General features: G+C 48.4%; 1 protein-coding gene across 1 annotated transcript in view; it reads left to right on the top strand.

The window, feature by feature from the left end:
* TMEM59L (transmembrane protein 59 like) overlaps window positions 1-16,190 on the top strand; it is a 283,368-nt gene extending 267,178 nt beyond the window's left edge. Inside the window, exons 7-8 of the mRNA XM_063914725.1 lie at window positions 1,827-1,944; window positions 15,956-16,190. Coding sequence (XP_063770795.1) covers window positions 1,827-1,944; window positions 15,956-16,117 — 280 coding nt within the window. The 3' untranslated portion in view covers window positions 16,118-16,190. The remainder of the gene's footprint in view (window positions 1-1,826; window positions 1,945-15,955) is intronic.
* Window positions 16,191-19,404: the final 3,214 nt, after the last annotated feature.

The following is a 19,404-nucleotide window of genomic DNA, read 5'->3' as shown; positions in this document are numbered from 1 at the left end:
ACAACTCGGAATGAGGGCCTGTGTTCCTTGTATCTTTGGTTGCGCTGATACAATGCATCTGTGCGATCAGCCCATTTCTCCATACTCTGGAATGCACTGAGACTGGATACTCCATGACTTCCAGTTTCCATGCTAGGACAATTACAGCCGATATATCAGAAGGGTTTGGGGCAGGTAGAGTTGATCATTTTGCACTTTGTTGGGTCATTATTACCATCCCAGACAGGATCGGAACATTGACAATACTTTTGGCTTAATAACAAATTTTGCAATATGTATTAAACAACAACTTTAGAATTAATATGTTTTGGTTTTGACTTTAATTCATCGTTCTGTTTTGGTTTTGACAAAACCACCCTCAAGTGTTTTGATTTTGAATCTGGATTTCTTTGAAAACTGCTAAAACTGCTAAATCATGTCATTTGGACCTGTTTTTGTCCCTACAGTATTATTCAATGAAATTCAATAAACTAAGGGTGTGTACACACGGTGAGATATTTTCTTTCGATTTTGACTATATAGTCAAAATCGCAAGAAAAGTTAGTGCAGATCGGTGTACTATCTAGTTTATCTCACATGTCAATGACATCTCACATAAGCCAAAATCGTATGCACACATAGTCCATATCGCAAGAAAAGTTAGTCAAAATCTGTGCTATCTGGGCTTCAGGGAGTTCAAGGGAAATCGCAAGTGAAAATCGGGCATAGCAAGGATCTCACCGTGTGTACACACCTTTAGATTTTGGCTTATGTGAGATGTCATTGACATGTGAGATGAACTAGATAGTACACCGATCTAGCAAGGATTGACTTGCCTGCACAGTCTATCTTTTCCTGCGATGCCGACCTGGCGGGACCGCGCATCGGGATCGAATCGAGATCGCAAGGTGACTTTCACCTTGCGATCTGCACTAACTTTTCTTGCGATTTTGACTATATAGTCAAAATCGAAAGAAAATATCTCACCGTGTGTACACACCCAGGGCCGGATCTAGGGGGGGGGGGGGGGGGTGGCGAAGGGGGCGACCGCCGCCCCCTAACACAGTCATAGCCACGCCCACTTTTGAGCAGAAGAGAGCTCTCTTGGGAGAGCCTGAGGCAGAACGATGTGCTGCAGCTTATACCACAGCAGCACAGAGGAGCCAGGAGAGCAAGGGTTACAGAGCATTTGCCCCTCACTTGCTGGTGTGTGGGTACTAGGGCTAATAAATACAATTACCCCATAGCACAGTCACATGTACATAGAACAATCACAAAGCTCTATCTCAGTCTCACTCAAAAAGTTCAGTCAGAATTGAGAGAGGAGGAGTTAGGATTGCAGATGGGAGGAGTTGGGACTGTAGAGGGAGGAGTCTAGATTAAACAGTAAACCGCCCCCCCTAAAGAAACGTCTAGATCCGTCCCTGTACACACCCTTAGTGCAAGATTAGTGCAAGATTTGCTTTTTAGATCCAAGTTCCTACTTTGGCATGATGAAGCAGGACTTTTTTCAACTTAAAACCCCAAAGTTCGGGTGTGTTTGGTTTTCATCAAAAAGGGGTAATAAGGGGATATTAGAATAATGTGGGAAACAAAGGTAGGATCTAGAATGGTATGTCTGTTGGGGATATGCTGGATTGGAGATGTGGGTTCATTTTAGGGGTCATCCATATCCATAGTTTGATGTTTGTCAACAGATATGCTTTGATATTAGGATATTAATCATATGGTTAGCAATCATAAATTATTATCCAACGGCATGGATTGGCCTACAGGAACTTGAGACATATTTTAAAAAATGTACCAATTGAAACTGAAAACGCTATCTTTTGAACCCATCCCTGTAGACGCTCAGGATTACCACGCTGGATCCTGGCTGCATGCCTGTTCCTGTCCATTATGGTGATGCTCTGGCTCAGCTGTGCTAGCTTGGTGACTGCTCCTGATCAACACATAAAGGCACAGGTACTGTACAGCACCCTCATGTCTGCCAGTCTGCTTGGGTAATGGCATACCAAAGAATAATGCTTGGCCCTTACCTTTTTACATGTGGTGGTATATCTGACGAATGATTCATTATCACTACTTTTTTTCTTCCTTTTTCTAACATATATTTCATGTCTAAAATATAATAGTAAAAATATTAAAAAGGTACAGTAACAAATGTGTTATAATTATTCTTAAGCTGAAACATTGGAGCTAGATATTTCTACAGTACTAGTGTTCTTTCTCTTTCTAAAGTTCTAAACGGCAATTTATTATTATTTATTAAACAAAAAAGAAATATATTTATTGTGGCAGGGGTAAAGCTAAGAGCCACAATTATCCATTCATAATTTCTCTTACGTCCTAGAGGATGCTGGGGACTCCAAAAGGACCATGGGGTATAGACGGGATCCGCAGGAGACATGGGCACACTAAAAGACTTTGACTGGGTGTGAACTGGCTCGTCCCTTTATGCCCCTCCTCCAGACCTCAGTTAGATTCTGTGCCCAGAGAGACTGGACACACACTAGGGGAGCTCTCCTGAGTTTCTCTGAAAAGACTTTATGTTAGGTTTTTTATTTTCAGGCAGACCTGCTGGCTACAGGGAGTGAGGGGAGAGAAGTCAGACCTACTTCTTCTGAGTTAAAGGCTCTGGTTCTTAGGCTACTGGACACCATTAGCTCCAGAGGGTTCGATCACTTGGTGCGCCTAGCTGCTTGTTCCCGGATCTGCGCCGTCAACCCCCTCACAGAAGCCAGAAGAAAGAAGCCGGGTGAGTATAAAGAAGCAAGAAGACTTCAGTGACGGCAGAAGACTTCAGTAACGGAGGTACAGCGCAGCGATTGCGCTGCGCGCCATGCTCCCATACATACACCAACGGCACTCACAGGGCGCAGGGTGGCGCCCTGGGCAGCAAGTTACTGGAGTTAATAACACTGGCAAAAATATATATATAAGTGCCTAGGCACTAAATATCAGACCCCCGCCAGTCTATGTTTAACTTATCACTAAACATCGCATTCTTATTTCAGGGTTTTTTTTCAGATTTTTAATGCAATTCATTAATACTTACCAGTTCCCTGATGCGATGCGGTATCTGGCTGTTCCGCGATCCTGGCTTCCCCAGTCTTCTCTCTTCATACCGCGGCTGGGATCTTCTGCACATGCGCAGTGTCCCCCCCTGCCTCCAGGTGTTATCTGCGCATGCGCCGGGGAAACGAGACCTCCAGCGGCGGGCGAGGGCAGCAAGGAGGAGGTGACCCGGCATATGCAAATGCATATGCCCTGGGCTCCTCTGATTGGCTCTTGTCACGGAAGGGGGAGGGGAGAAGGCAGGAGACGGACGTCTTCACTGCTCTTCTCCTGTACAAGCCTCCCCATCGCCTGTCTGAGATGGCGATGGGGTTTTGCGAATGGTAACGGAAAGCTGGGCTTTCCGTTCCTACATGAATTGCAGTCACCATACAAACGTATGGTGATGCGATTCAGCCACAGACCGGGGGTGCCGCTGGGGAAGTCAGGGACTTCTCCACGGTAACCCGCTATGTGAATTGCGGTAAGCAGAGAAAAGCCCTGTTTACCGCAAAACAGGGCTTTTCTCTGCTGCATGAATAGACCCCTAAATATTCAAATTTGAGGGGGACTACAGCGTGCCGGGAGGGGGCGTGGCTTAGCCCTCACAGCTCACCAGCGCCATTTTTCTCTCTTCACAGACATGCAGAGACGCTGGCCTGGGACCTCCACTCTCCTTGACAAGTAAAGGGAGCAAAACAGGGGGGTGGGGAGGCACAGTTACTTGGTGCTATCAAAGCAGCGCAGTGATCATATATTATTTTTTTTGTAGTATATGGGCGCTGGGGTGTGAGCTGGTATACTCCCTCTGTGTTCTCTCTAACAGGCTTCTCTGTGGGTCTGTCCCCTTTTACCAGTGTGAGTGTGTGTATGTCAGTACGGTGTGTCGACATGTCTGAGGCTGAGTTCTCCTCCCCGGAGGAGGTTACTGGGGGCGCAGAGAAAGAGTTGGGAGTGTCTCTGTCGGTACCGCCGACTGCTGATTGGGTGGCCATATTAAGTACATTGAATGCAAACGTGGCATTATTGTCTAAGAGGCTGGATAAATCTGATTCTCAAACTCAAACGTGGAGAAAATCTATGGAGGAAGCCTTATCCCAGGTACAGGCACCGTCGGGGTCACAAAAGCATTAATTTACCCAGATAGCGGATTCTGATACCGACACGGACACTGATTCCAGTGTCGACTTTAGTGATGCCAGTTTACATCCAAGAGTGGTGAAGAGTATTCAGTACAGGATTGTGTCAAATAAAGATGTTTTACATATTTCTGAGGTGCCTGCTGTTCCTGATACAAGGGTTTGTTTATATATAAAGGGAAAAAGCCTGAGGTGGCGTTTCCCCCCTGTCATGAACTGAATGCTCTTTGTGAAAAAGCTTGGGAATCGCCTGACAAAAGGTGTCAGGTTTCCAAGAGAATTTTTATGGCATATCCTTTCCCCTCTGTCGACGGGGAAAAGTGGGAGTCATCTCCCAATGTGGACAAGGCCCTCTCCCGGCTGTCCAAGAAGGTGGCACTTCCGTCTCCCGACACTACTGCCCTCAAGGACCCTGCGGATCGTAAGCAGGAAACGACATTAAAAGCTATTTATGTCACTACGGGTGCACTCCTCAGACCTGCCGTGGCGTCGGCTTGGGTGAGTAGTGCTATTGCTAAGTGGGCTGATAATTTGGCATCTGATATGGATACCCTGGATAGGGATAACATTCTTTTGACTCTCGGTTATATCAGGGACGCTGCAGCTTACCTAAAGGATGCGGTGAGGGATATAGGCCTCTTGGGATCAAGGGCCAATGCCATGGCTGTCTCAGCCAGGAGAGCGCTGTGGATTCATCAATGGAATGCTGATGCCGACTCCAAGAAAGCTTTGGAAGCTCTCCCTTATAAAGGTAGTGTCTTGTTTGGGGACGGCCTCGCTGACCTGGTGTCTACCGCTACAGCGGGTAAGTCATCTTTTCTTCCTTATGCTCCAGCACAACAGAAAAAGGCACCCCATTCTCAGATGCCTTCCTTTCGGCCTAATAGATACAAAAAAGGAAGAGGCTTGTCTTTCCTTGCTTCAAAAGGTAGAGGAAGGGGAAAAAGGGCGCCTGCTGCGTCAGGCTCCCAGGACCAAAAGTCCTCCCCGGCCTCTGCCAAGTTCACCGCATGACGCTGGGGCTCCCTTACGGGAGTCCATGCCGGTGGGGGCGCGTCTCAGACTCTTCAGTCAGGTCTGGGTGCACTCGGGCCTAGATCCTTGGGTGTTAGACATAGTGTCCCAAGGATACAAACTGGAGTTTCAGGACCTGCCATCCCCCCACCGATTTTTCAAATCAGCCTTGCCAGTTTCTGTCCCAGAAAGGGAAGTAGTGAGTGCGGCAATACAAAAGCTGTGTCAACAGTGTGTCATTGTACCGGTACCCCCCGTCCCAACGGGGAGAAGGGTTTTATTCAAGCCTCTTTGTCGTACCAAAGCCGGATGGCTCGGTCAGACCGATCCTGAACCTAAAATCCCTCAATCTGTATTTGAAAACTTTCAAGTTCAAAATGGAATATCGGGGGCGTGGCCTGGTCGTCTTGGAGAGAGGAAGTGCTCTCCCCAGCTCCTACACATTCAGGCCCTTAATCTTCCTTTTCCCTTCCCAGATCTGCACTGGGCCGCCCCAGATTCCTGTGTGGGACCCTCAGCGTGGGTCTGCAGCTGCTGTGGGGGACCCGCGGAGTCGGGGAGTGCTTTTAAGCACTCCTGCGGATTGCGGCCTTCCCCCACCCTTGAAGCCGGGGGCTCGAGTTTGGAGCCGGGCCGGAGCCGCGTCACCGCTGGGAGCCACCCTGCCTACTCCTACCTACTCCTGATACCTGGGACCCGGGACCGGTGGACGTGGCCGGAGCATCGTGCTGCGGGTGGCGGCCGTCTCGTGAGGGGACGCCGGGAGCCGGGAAGCTGACGTGGAGACCTGGATTCGGCAGCGGTCGGCGGTGACCCTCCTGGCAGGTGCGTCCCGCTGCGCCCCCTGTCCCTGCCCTGAGACCTGAGCCTGCACGCTCGGAAGGCTTCCGGCGGCGCCCGGGGATTGCGGCCTTTCCCCCTGACCTGAAGCCGGGACCTCGATTTCGGGCCCGGCCGAGAGCTCCGGACCCGGCCTACACCCACAGGGGGCTCCGGCGGCCGCCGGACGGACCCCCTCCCTCCTCCCTACTCACCTGCTGGTGGCGCTGGCCCTCCTGACGCTCCTGGACGGCGGGGATCCTCCTGCAGGACCCCGGAATACCACCCAGCTCCTGCTCCATTTCTAACAAGCAGACAGCGGCCATCCTGCAGGCCTCCAGACCCACCTCCACTGATTCATCCAAGCGGTGCTCCTCCCTGCTACGGTCACCTGGAGCCTACCTTATATCCCCTCTGGGAACCACTGCCGTTACCAGCCGTGGACCCCCCCTCCCCCCCCTTGCTCTACCCGGCACTGCCCTGATCACTGGCTGGTCCGTGCCCGGGGCTCGTCTCCGGGGCCCATCGACGGGGGAGGTCCTCCACGGAACCCCACTCCACACCACCCCTGACTGTGTGGCTCCTCACAAGGCCGACGTGAGCCTACCGCTCTCCTGGGGCGCCCTGGACCCACCCCTTCTTCTCCTCGGCTGAGCTGACCGCACTCTGATGCCTCTCTAGGGCTCTGGCCTTACCTCCCCTGGTCCTGAGCTACACTGCTGGAGCGCCACCTCTACTCCCTACCCTCCTGACCACCCTCCTTTCCATACGTTAACGATGCCCAAAGGTGGCAAAAAGTCGCAGGGATCGGACCTCACACCATTCCTTACTAGGAAAAACACCCCGGCCATGCGCAGACCTGATGCTGCTGCGCCCACCCATAGTCCCTCCGACTCGGAAGCCGAGGATGATGATCTCACGCCCCTCACCCGCAGGGACTTTCTCTCCCTCCTTAAGGAGATGCGGGACGTTAAAACCTCAGTTCAAGCTCTCCACTCCTTGAAATCCGATATTGCCGACATCGGCTCCAGAACCGACCAACTTGAACGACGAGTGGAAGAGGTGGTGTCGTTTCAACAAACAGTCGAGACCGACTTCCATCAACTCCGCCAAGATGTCGCCCACCTGCGGGAGGAGCATGAGGACCAGGACAATAGGGCAAGGAGAAACAACCTGAGGGGCCGGGGTATCCCCGAGGAGGTCGAGACGACCCACCTTGACCTCTATCTCAAACGCCTCTTCGCCCACCTATCACCTGATACCCCTGAAGAACATCTGCTCCTGGACCGAGCGCATCGAGCCCTGCGACCTCGCTCCCAGGACTCCTCCCAACCAAGAGATGTCATCCTCCGTCTGCACTACTTTACTGCAAAGGAGGCAGTCATGAGGGAGGCCCGACGATTGGGCTCTGTGACTTTCCAGAATACCCCTCTCCAGATCTTCCAAGACTTATCCCCACTCACTCTGGCCAAACGCAGGGATTTCAAACCCATTACATCCCTGCTTTCCCGTCATAATGTCAAATACCGCTGGGGTTTCCCCTTCCGTATCTTGGTATGGCACCAAGGGAAGCTCCTCACGGCCAGGGATTTACCCGAGGCTCAGAAGCTGCTCTCCAAGCTGGGCATCCACACCGCTGAACAGGATATCCAGTCTCAAGACCTGCCGCCACGGACACAGCGGGATCCACCTCAGCCCCCCCGATCCGAGTGGTTCGTGGTCCCGGCCTCGACGACCTCCCAGGCTCCACCTCCTGTTCCCTGATGAACTCTCAGTTCTTTAACCCCATGTTTACTCTAGCCAATTGGGTCGACCCCTCCTGGTCGCACTCCCCTACCCCGGGAGCTGCTCTATTTTGGGCCCCCCATATCCTGAATTCTCGACCCCTTAAATACCTCATGACCCTTTTGTCGTTACTTCCTGTTGAAAAGTTATGCTGTTAATATGTTACCCTGCCGAAACTGAACTTTTTGTTTCCGACCTACCCCCCCCCCTCCCCCCTTCTCCCTACCTTTTTGGAGTTGGCGCTCCACCTATTCTTTGTTTCAGTCCTCTCTCCAGTTTTCTCCCTCAGGCCCTCCCAGGGGAGGCCCGCCCGCCTTATATTTCTTTTCTTTTTTTTTGCTGGGTGATTTGTGGTCCGCTGTCCGGACCCCATGCCGCGCCCCCTTAGGGCTTCGAGCCCTATTGCTGACCTAGGTGCCCTCCTGACACCTAGTCTCCCTTTCCCCTGTCAGCACCACCGGTCCTGGCCCCTATTGCCGGATGACCAACTACCCCCCCTCCCCTCCCGGTCTCCTTTTTTTCCCTCTCTCCTCATGACCACACTCTCCCTCGCTCTATATCCTCCTTCTCTTTCTTCCCCCCTCCCTCCTTCGCTCTCAGTGCTCTCCACTCTCTCTACTTTGCCTGTCTCCTCGCTGCTTGCCCATGGGTCTCCGGGTACTATCTTTTAATGTGAAGGGCTTGAACAGCCCCCAAAAGAGAGGCAAGCTCTTTGCCTCCCTTAAATTCCATAAAGGTGACCTGGTCTTCCTACAGGAGACTCATTTCCTACATGACACCCACCCTACGTTGCAATCTAGGCAATACCCAGATTCCTTCCATGACTGCGACCATTCGGCCAAGAAACGAGGGGTTGCGATCTTATTTGCCCGCCATCTCACCTTTGAACCTCTAGACTCATATGCTGACAAAGAAGGCCGGTTTCTAGTCTTGGTGGGGAAATTGAACAACAAGATTTGTACACTAGCCAACATTTATGCCCCTAACCAACGTCAGGAACGATTTTTTACAAAACTAGATAACCTCCTCACTCGAGTCCGACAAGGCGACCTCATACTTGCTGGGGACTTTAACTCCGTTCTAAACCCCCAAATAGACCGCTCCCCTCCTCCCTCTACTGCTTCCTCATCGGACTCCCTCCGCTCCAGATCCCTCCTCAGTCTCATGCGATCCCAGCTTCTCTATGACTCCTGGAGGATAAAAGACTCCTCCGTCCATGACTATACCTTTTACTCTGCCCCTCATAATTCTTACTCCCGCATTGACATGATCCTGCTCAGCCATGACCTCGCCTTAAACCTCCACGAAGCTCACATACACCCACTAATCTGGTCCGATCATGCCCCTATCTCCTGTGACCTTTTAGGTCTGGCCTCACGCCCCCGCCCCATGACATGGCGTCTTAACGACTCTATCCTCCACAATCCGGAGATGTGCTCCCACCTTCGGGATACGATCTCCGACTACTTTTCCCTGAATGATACCCCTGATATTTCTAGGTCCACTCTTTGGCTGGCACACAAGGCAGTTCTTCGTGGACGTGTTATCAGCCTGGCTTCCAAAGCCAAAAAACAATCTCTCACCCATTTTAACAAACTCTCTATTAAACTCCACACACTTGAAACCCAGCATAAGGCGTCCTCCGACCCGGCTATCTTGTCCGAACTTCGTACTGTTCAGGCGGAACTTGATCTCCTTCTCTCTGCCCGGGTGGCCAGGCGTCTTAAATGGCTCTGCCAATACTTTTATGAGAAGGGGGACAAGGCGGACAAGATCCTGGCGGCACGACTCCGTTCCACGAGAGCCAAAACTAACATTGTCTCTATCAGAAACTCCCTCAACCAACTCGTCCAAGACCCCGCAGCCATTAGAGCTGCCTTCCATTCCTACTATGCGGACCTATACAACCTCCCGCCCCCCTCACCTGGTTCCTCCCCTCTGCCCCACTCTGATCTAGTCTCACGCTTCCTTACAGCTTCTAACCTACCCAGATTGCCCCAGGACGCCATGGACCATCTTAACAGTGAGATCTCGGTGGAAGAAATTGTTCAGACTATACTTATCCAAAAAATGGGTAAATCGCCGGGCCCGGACGGGTTTACAGCTCTTTATTATAAAAAATTCTCTGCTCTTCTTGCTCCCCACCTGCAGTCACTGTTCAATGGGATTGTCCATGGCGACCCCTTCCCCCCTGAGATGTTGGAGGCCAGAATTGTAGTAATCCCTAAAGAGGGCAAGGATACCCTTAACTGCGCTAGCTACCGCCCTATATCTCTCTTGAATCTGGATCTGAAAATTTTCGCCAAGATCCTGGCCAACCGTCTTAACCCCTACCTCCCCTCTCTTGTTCATTACGACCAGGTGGGGTTTATCCCGGGCCGTCAGGCGAGAGACAACACCAGACGTGCTGTCGATCTTATACACATCTCGAACTCCAGGAGATCCCCCACCATCATGCTCTCTTTAGACGCTGAAAAGGCATTTGACCGGATCTCCTGGAGTTTTCTGAAAGCCGCTCTGGAGGCCTATGGCTTGTCTGGTAGCTTCCTCACTGGCGTCCTGGCACTATACTCTGCTCCCTCTGCCACGGTCTTAATCAATGGTGTCCCGTCAGCCCCACTTAGCATATCGAATGGTACACGTCAGGGTTGCCCCCTATCACCATTAATATTTGCCCTTATTATTGAACCCCTCGCATCCCAAATTAGAGCCCACCCGGATATACACGGAATACAAGTAGGCCACACCGACCCTAAAATCTCCCTCTTCGCTGACGACATCTTACTCTCCCTGACCCAACCCCTTATCTCATTTCCAAACTTATTCTCAGTCCTCCAATCTTATAGCCTTATATCAGGATATAAGATCAACCGCTCCAAATCCGAGGCCATGTTACTTCATGTCCCTCACCAGGAAGCTGAGTCTCCCTGCGCTACCTTTAATTTTAAATGGCAGCCCATAAAGATTAAATACTTAGGGATTAACCTGACCTCTCGCTATGATTCTCTCTTCCGGGAAAACTTCCCATCCCTTCTCGCCTACACACTCGCTGCCCTGACCTCCTGGAACAGTCTTTTTATTTCGTGGCTGGGCAGGATCATAGCGGTTAAAATGACCATAGTCCCTAAATGGCTTTACCTTTTCCAGACCCTCCCAGTGGCAGTCCCGGCTTCCTTTCTTCGCACTATCCAACGAGCCCTTATACGTTTTATTTGGAACCACAGACCCCCCCGCATCGCCGCCAATACCCTGAAAAGGCCAACCCCCGCGGGAGGTAGGGGCCTTCCTGACATCACACTTTACTATCTTGCCTCCCACTTATCCCATATTGTCACCTTCTATGCTCCTCCAGGATCTATATCTTGGCTGGATATTGAGGCGGCCTTCATCGGCCTCCCGGACATGACCCCCTTATGGGGCCTGCCTCCCGCCCCCCAACCTCTAAACTTCTCCCCACTATTAAATTTAATCTTAAAACTTGGGACTCCCTCTCCCTGAAGAAGGGTCTCACCACTACTCCCTCGCCCCCTGTCTGGCAGAACCCTATGTTTCCTCCTGGACTCTCGACTATGAGGTTCCGCCTGTGGATAACGCTGGGCTTCAAATTTCCGATCAATTTTGCCGATCGGGGCCAATGGCTGTCCCTACCTGACCTTCAACAAAAGACCCCTTCACACCCACTTAATCCCTTCCAATTTTTACAAATACGCCACTTCCTAGCCTCTCTCCCCTCCTCCGCCGTGCTCCGTGCTCTCACCCCCTTTGAAATCCTATGCACCAACTCCCATCTATCCAAAGGCCTAATCTCTCAACTCTACTCCCTATTACTAGATGCCTCTCTTCCCCCCTCCCGGCCCCACGAGCTCGCATGGGAACGCGATCTTGGACCCCCACCGGAGAGTGAGGACTGGGAGGACATGAGACTGGGGATTGCTAAATCCTCTATCGCTACTGTCTTTAAAGAAACAGCCTACAAAGTTTACTACCGCTGGTACTACACCCCTGGCCGAATTAATAAATTCTTTCCATCTTCTTCCCCTAATTGCTGGAGGAATTGCGGGGCCAGGGGCACTATGCTCCACATATGGTGGACCTGCCCATCCATCGCTCCCTTTTGGGACTTAGTCCACTCCCTCCTCAATTCGCTTTTAGATTCTCCTGTGCTGAAAGATCCTTGGATCTTTTTACTATGTCTCCCTCTTCAATTACTCAATACATTTTCCCAGAAACTGACCTCACACATCCTGGCGGCGGCAAAGTCGCTGATAGCTCTTAACTGGAAGAACCCCTCACCACCCTCCCTCCAGTCCCTTAAAACCAAAATTTGGCACATTGCCTCAATGGAAAAGATCACATACTATCTCCACGACCGGGGCCACGTCTTTGAGCAGGTCTGGGCCCCGTGGCTCGCTGCTGAACGTGGAGGCCCGCCCCCCCACCCTCGCCCCTAGCTTACTCCGCAGACCCATGGGCACTGCCTGCTGCTTTCCCCTTATGTTTTTCTCCCCCATCTCTTCCTCCCTCTCACTCTCTTCTCCTCCTCCCTTTTTTCTACTCTTCTTCTGTCTCCCCCTTGATCCCCCTTCTCACTCTTTTTCTTACTCCTACCATTTCCAGGATATACACTGAATATAGATGATACCGTGGTTCCCCCCCCCCCCTTTTTTTTTTTCCCCCTTCCTCCTCCCCCCCCCCCCTGAACTCCATATTGGAAAGTTACTGTTCTGTCTATTTAGACTAACTCTGTTGTTTATCTGAAAATTTGTGGTTTATGCGGGGCGTGGGCTTTGTTGGCCTCCGGTCCCTTCTGTTCATGCAATGTTTATACCATGTTTATACCACGTATAAATAAAGAATTTCATAATGGAATATCTTCAGGCAGTGATCTCCAGTCTAGAAGGGGGGGATTTTATGGCGTCAGTAGACATAAAAGATGCCTACTTGCACGTCCCGATATATACTCCACATCAGGCGTTCCTGAGATTTGCTGTGCAGGATTGTCATTACCAATTTTGCTCCTACGCAAGCAAGGTGTCACAATTATCCCATACTTGGACAATCTCCTGATAAAGGCGAGATCAAAGGAGCAGTTGCTAAGAAATGTGGAACTCTCCCTGACGCTTCTGCAACATCATGGTTGGATTCTAAATTTGCCAAAATCTCAGTTGATTCCGACAACTCGGCTGCCTTTCTTTGGCATGATCCTGGACACGGAACTGCAAAGAGTGTTTCTTCCAGCGGAAAAGGCTCTGGAAAACCAATGCGTGGTCAAGGAGATTCTGAAACCGGCAAGAGTGTCGATTCATCAATGCACTCGAGTGCTAGGGAAGATGGCTGCGGCTTACGAAGCCATTCCGTTTGGCAGGTTTCATGCAAGGGTGTTTCAGTGGGACCTGCTGGACAAATGGTCCAGGTCTCAACTGCACTTGCACCGGAAAATAAGTCTATCTTCCAGGACCAGAATTTCTCTCCTGTGGTGGCTGCAAAGTTCTCACCTTCTAGAGGGACGCGGGTTCGGAATCCAGGATTGGGTCCTGCTGACCACGGATGCAAGTCTCCGAGGCTGGGGAGCAGTCACGCTAGGAAGAAGTTTCCAGGGAAAATGGTCAAGCCAGGAAACTTGTCTCCACATAAACGTTCTGGAGTTAAGAGCCATTTACAACGGCCTTCTGCAAGCGGAACACCTTCTTCGAGGTCTACCTGTCCTGATTCAGTCGGACAACGTAACAGTGGTAGCGTACGTAAACCGTCAGGGCAGAACAAGGAGCAGAGCGGCAATGGCGGAGGCCACAAGAGTTCTCCGCTGGGCGGAAAAGCACGTGTGCGCTCTGTCAGCAGTTTTCCTTCCGGGCATGGACAACTGGGAAGCAGACTTCCTCAGCAGACACGATCTCCATCCGGGAGAGTGGGCTCTTCATCAAGAGGTATTTGCAGAAGTGACAAGACGTTGGGGAATTCCTCAAATAAACATGATGGCGTCTCACCTCAACTAGAAGCTTCCGAGGTACTGTTCCAGGTCAAGGGACCCCCAAGCCAGTGCAGTGGACGCCCTGGTAACTCCGTGGGTGTTTCAGTCGGTATATGTGTTCCCTCCTCTTCCTCTCATTCCGAAAGTTTTGAGAATCATAAGACGAACAAGAGTTCCGGCAGTACTCGTCGTTCCAGATTGGCCACGGATCTTCAGGAATAGCTCATAGAAGATCCTTGGCCGCTTCCTCTCAGAGAGGACCTGTTACTGCAAGGGCCATGCGTATTTCTGGACTTACCGCGGCTGCGTTTGACAGCGTGGAGGTTGAACGCCAAATTCTAGCTCGAAAGGGTATTCCCGGGGAAGTCATCCCCACTCTCTTTAAGGCTAGAAAGGCGGTCACGGCAAAGCATTATCACCGTATTTGGAGAAAATATGTGTCGTGGTGTGAAGCCAGGAAAGCTCCTGCGGAGGAGTTTCAGCTGGGTCGTTTCCTCCATTTTTTGCAGCCAGGTGTGGATGCAGGTCTAAAATTAGGTTCCATCAAAGTGCAGATTTCGGCTTTATCTATTTTCTTTCAAAAAGAATTGGCCGCCCTTCCTGAAGTTCAGACTTTCGTGAAGGGAGTGCTGCATATCCATCCTCAATTTGTGCCACCCGTGGCACCGTGGGATCTTGACGTGGTGTTACAATTTCTTATGTCTCACTGGTTTGAACCTTTGCGAAAGGTTGAGTTGAAATTTCTCACTTGGAAAGTGGTCATGCTTTTGGCCTTGGCGTCCGCCAGACGGGTGTCGGAATTGGCGGCTTTGTCTCACAAGAGCCCATATTTGATTTTCCATGTGGATAGAGCGGAATTGAGGACTCGTCAACAATTTCTGCCGAAGGTGGTTTCTTCGTTTCACATAAACCAACCTATTGTGGTGCCAGTGGCTACGGATGCCGTGGCGGTGCCAAAATGTCTCGATGTGGTACGAGCGTTGAAGATTTATGTCGCCAGAACGGCTCTTGTGAGGAAAACAGAGGCTCTGTTTGTTCTGTATGCTTCCAACAAGATTGGAAATCCTGCTTCCAAGCAGACTATTACGCACTGGATTTGTAATACGATTCAGCACGCTCATTCTACGGCTGGATTGCCGTTGCCGAAGTCGGTGAAGGCCCATTCTACCAGGAAGGTGGGCTCATCTTGGGCGGCTGCCCGAGGGGTCTCGGCACTTCAGCTTTGCCGAGCAGCTACGTGGTCGGGTTCAAACACTTTTGCTAAATTCTACAAGTTTGATACCCTGGCTGATGAGGACCTCATGTTTGCTCAATCGGTGCTGCAGAGTCGTCCGCACTCTCCCGCCCGGTCTGGATCTTTGGTATAGAGTCCCCAGCATCCTCTAGGACGTAAGAGAAAATAGGATTTTAATACCTACCGGTAAATCCTTTTCTCCTAGTCCGTAGAGGATGCTGGGCGCCCATCCCAGTGCGGACTGTTACTTGCAGTTGGATTGTTAGTTGTTGTTTTCGGTTACACGAAGGTTGTGTATCGGTTATGTTCAGCTTGTTGCTGTCTTTCGTTCATACTGTTCTCTGGTATTCCTGGTAATCCAGTTGTACGGTGTGTTGTGGTGTGAGCTGGTATGTATCTCACCCTTGGTTTAACAAAAATCCTTTTCTTTGAAATGTCCGTCTCCGTGGGCACAGTTCCTATAACTGAGGTCTGGAGGAGGGGCATAGAGGGAGGAGCCAGTTCACACCCAGTCAAAGTCTTTTAGTGTGCCCATGTCTTCTGCGGATCCCGTCTATACCCCATCGTCCTTTTGGAGTCCCCAGCATCCTCTACAGACTAAAAGAAAAGGATTTACCGGTAGGTATTAAAATCCTATTTTCTGAAGTGGTACTATAGAAGGTCAGTATGTAGATTCATAAGAAACAAAAAGACTACATACTGTATACAATCTGCATTATTTTTATCATAGAGAACGTACAGTATGTGTCAGATGCAATATGCATCCAGGCTGCCATGCAGTGTATCTTTTTGTAGGGCAAGTTTTATTGTTAGTCAAAATACCATATTTTGCACTGTATGGTTCAATGGGCCTCCAAAGTAATTTAATGTTATAGTTGTGAAACAAACTTATTTCTTTCTGGAAAGTGGTGTTTCAAAAGAAATCTAAAGTCATGTTTTCTCCATCTTGCTTCCTGATAGCCACTGAGCATAAATGGTGACAAGGAATATCTGGACGACATGGAGAAACCAGACACCTTTCCACTGCCTCCTGTTGTTGCTGTTACCATCTGTCCTACTGAAGAGAGTGAGGAGGCCGGACCACTGCCGTTGAAAGTTGACCTAGACAAAACCATTATCTAAGCAGTCTTTTATACACCTATTAGTGCTAGAAGAGGTGCACCACAATCCATTAAAAGGGTTTATTGTCTCGACATACCGGTTTATGAACTATACTCTTTTCTGCTTCCTATCATTGCAAAGCATATAGAATGATTGAGCTACAGATGAAATACCACCACACATTGCCAGAACCTTGTGGTGTCTGCTGGGGAGAGTGATAGATCACATTGTTGGTTCTGATACACATTATATTCTTCCACACGCATAAAAGTGTTTTCATGGATATATAATTTGCCCACAACGCTATAAACCTACCAGTCTGTGTCTTCTTGTATATGAACACAGATTATTTTGCAGTGCTGTGCAGTGTGTAGGCTCTTTATAATAAGTTACTTATCTATCATCATTAAATACGATGTCAGTTAGCGCTATGAGACATGCTCAGGTTGATTCATTCACAAGCACCATTTTAAAGAAAACTGTATTCTTCTCTATAATGGTCCACAGTCCTTGTGTTTCTCTTCAGATACTCATGGTACTGCATGAATCTTGTTAGTAAGCTTCTATGCTAGTAAGGTTTTGTTTTTTTGCTGAAAAACACATTTAAAGCAAAGGCTTTTTATGCAAAGTGCAATGCCGCACCAAGAAAAGATTTGTTTTTACAAATTGAACTTTTTTTCTCTACAGTGGGTCTTTGTAAATAATACAGTAAGTAGGCTGCTAAGTTGTTTATTTATTTGTATGTATTTTTGGTGTGAGTTCTGTCTTAATTTCACCAATCAAAATTGCAGTTATTTGTTGCATTTCTTTAACTGGAGAGCTATTTGTAAGATGGCAGCTTGTAAAACAGGAAATACATTGTGGCAGTTGAAGAGCTTATACTTGTGTTGGCTACTTACAATTGTGTATTCATACACCTATCCCTTTTGTACCATGTAGTGCAATTCCTGTACTTTTTCCACAGCTTTTCTACTTTTTCATCCTACTTTTTCTTCAATCTTATGTTTTAGTGTAGTTCACAAATGCTGTACACATCGTAATGATTGGCTGGTGCGCTATCACCTTCCACTTATCACTGCTTTATCACTTCTTAGCGCTTAATACATCTGCCCCACTGTACTAGGCAATTAGGATTAGTGTTTTGTCATGGCTAAGTACAGATATGTTCTCATACACTGTTGCTGCAGCCACAAAAAACATCCCAGGCCTGGCTTAATAGAGGTTTTAATAAGTTTGGGCTCGTCACACTCTATTACCCAGGCCTACCATCAGACCTGTCCTTAGGAATAGGCAGTATAGGCAAATGCCTAGGGGCATCTGGGCATCTAAATTCTAAGTAGCAATTTTTTGCTGTAGCTTTATTGCAGCAGTTGTAACTTTACTGCTTCGGCGGTGGCCAATGCAATAAAGTTTTTATTGAACATTGTGGCACAGCGTGTGTGACATCATGACGTTATGCAGCACTGCTGAGTCAGGAAGAGCAAAGGTGCTGAGGCGGGCGAGCAGCCAAAAGACAGCGCAAAACGGGCAGAAGACATCAAAGATGGTAAGTGTCGTGGCTGGGGAGACACTTGTGTTGGGGCGTCTTGGGTGTTTTTTTAAAGCAACAGTTACTTACAAGGTAAAACCATGTCTTGTAAATGACTTTAAAAAATATCTGAGTTCGGCCAGCAACCGGCACCTCCAGTAAACTCAGACGCCATTACATCCTGCCCTTTTTCTTTATGAAAAAATATTCTATTCACCCAAAAGCAAATGATCCTTGTTATCTGAGGTTTCAGCAAATAATGTTTTTTTGGGTTTCTTTATTTGTTAAAGAAGCCTTGGCAAAAGAAGAAAAAAAACCTGTTAATTTGCTGTTTGTCCAGCACTATTTCTACTGTAAAAGTTTTTATGCTGTTAGAATTTCAAGAAAGATTAACTTGGAACCATCTATTTGACACACTTTCTACACTATTATAAAGATTTACTGAAGTGTTAAATAGCAAATTATTGTTCCTTACACATTTTTAGTTATTTACCTTTTAAAGAAAATCTCCTTAATATCATTTTCTGCCCAAAGGTTTTCATGCTGCAGAAACATTGGGCTCCACTTCACAAGGAATTGGACCTTATTACTACCACAAGCGTTACTTTATACTGTGTGTCCTCCTTTTAAGCTGCTTCTGCTTGATTACTATCCTTGAAGTTCCTCCTACAATTGCACCACCCAACAATTTACAGTAAGAGCGGTCTCCAAGCATTCTTCTAATTATATTAAGTATAGCAGCATGACTTCAGTTGTTATGTATCTCATATAAAATATAACATATATTTGTAATACATTTTATTGTAGGTGTTTGACTGCTAAAAATTATTGCATTGTAAAAATATATAGTCATTTTCTTTACCTAGTAATTCATAAATTAGCTTCTATTTAAAATAATTTATCATATTGATCATAATGAATCTATGTAAATGTACAAGATACTAACATGGCTAATAAATAACATTAAACACTTCAAGTTCTGTCTGACACAGAATATCATCAATATAGGGAGAGGAGTCTAAAGGTCTTCAGTGAAGTGTACTGCTTCAACAGCAAATGGAGACAATTGGCAGTAAAGACACATAAAAATTGCTCGATGAATGGTCCTTATGTTCCAAATATTTTCAAGATAGGCTTTATGGGTCTGATTTAGAGATGTAAGCAAATGCCTTCGCAGCTGCGAATTTGTATGCAATGATTGTGCAAAAATATGCAAATATCACAGCTGCCACTAGTTGTATAGAGACACCTATAATCGTCGTACAAAAACGCAACTATCGGACACACATCGGGTGAACATCCGACCACCAGAGAAATCCTACTGTCACACAGCATGGCTGCTGGAAGAAAAACGTCAGAGACATTTCTACTGCATAGGGTAGGCAAACCGTAACACCCCCAAAAACAGTGCTCCTGCAGTTGAGCCGCCATTCCCCCTCTCCACATGCTCCTTGACTGTCCATCACTTTGCAAAGAAATCCTCTTTGTTACCAATGTCATAAGACCGCTCCACTACATATAACAGTGACATTGCATCCATCACTGAATCAGGCCCTATGGGCAGGAGCCTACAAGCCAAAAAGGCCTTGGTAGATCCAGATTTAATGATCACATATTCCTTATTTACTAGGAAGAACGCACATATAAATTCCAAATGCAACCAGTGAGCAGTCATTGCAAAAATTCATACTGAACAAATTATACCCTCATTGTCAGGTAGGCACATCTTGTCATTCACATGAAATTCAATGGATATACAACTGAAGTCATTGCATCAAAC

The sequence above is a fragment of the Pseudophryne corroboree genome, chromosome 1 (genome assembly GCF_028390025.1).
Source record: "Pseudophryne corroboree isolate aPseCor3 chromosome 1, aPseCor3.hap2, whole genome shotgun sequence".
Lineage (NCBI taxonomy): Eukaryota > Metazoa > Chordata > Amphibia > Anura > Myobatrachidae > Pseudophryne > Pseudophryne corroboree.
Note: the sequence above shows the minus strand (reverse complement) of the source record. Positions and strands in the feature narration are given on the sequence as shown.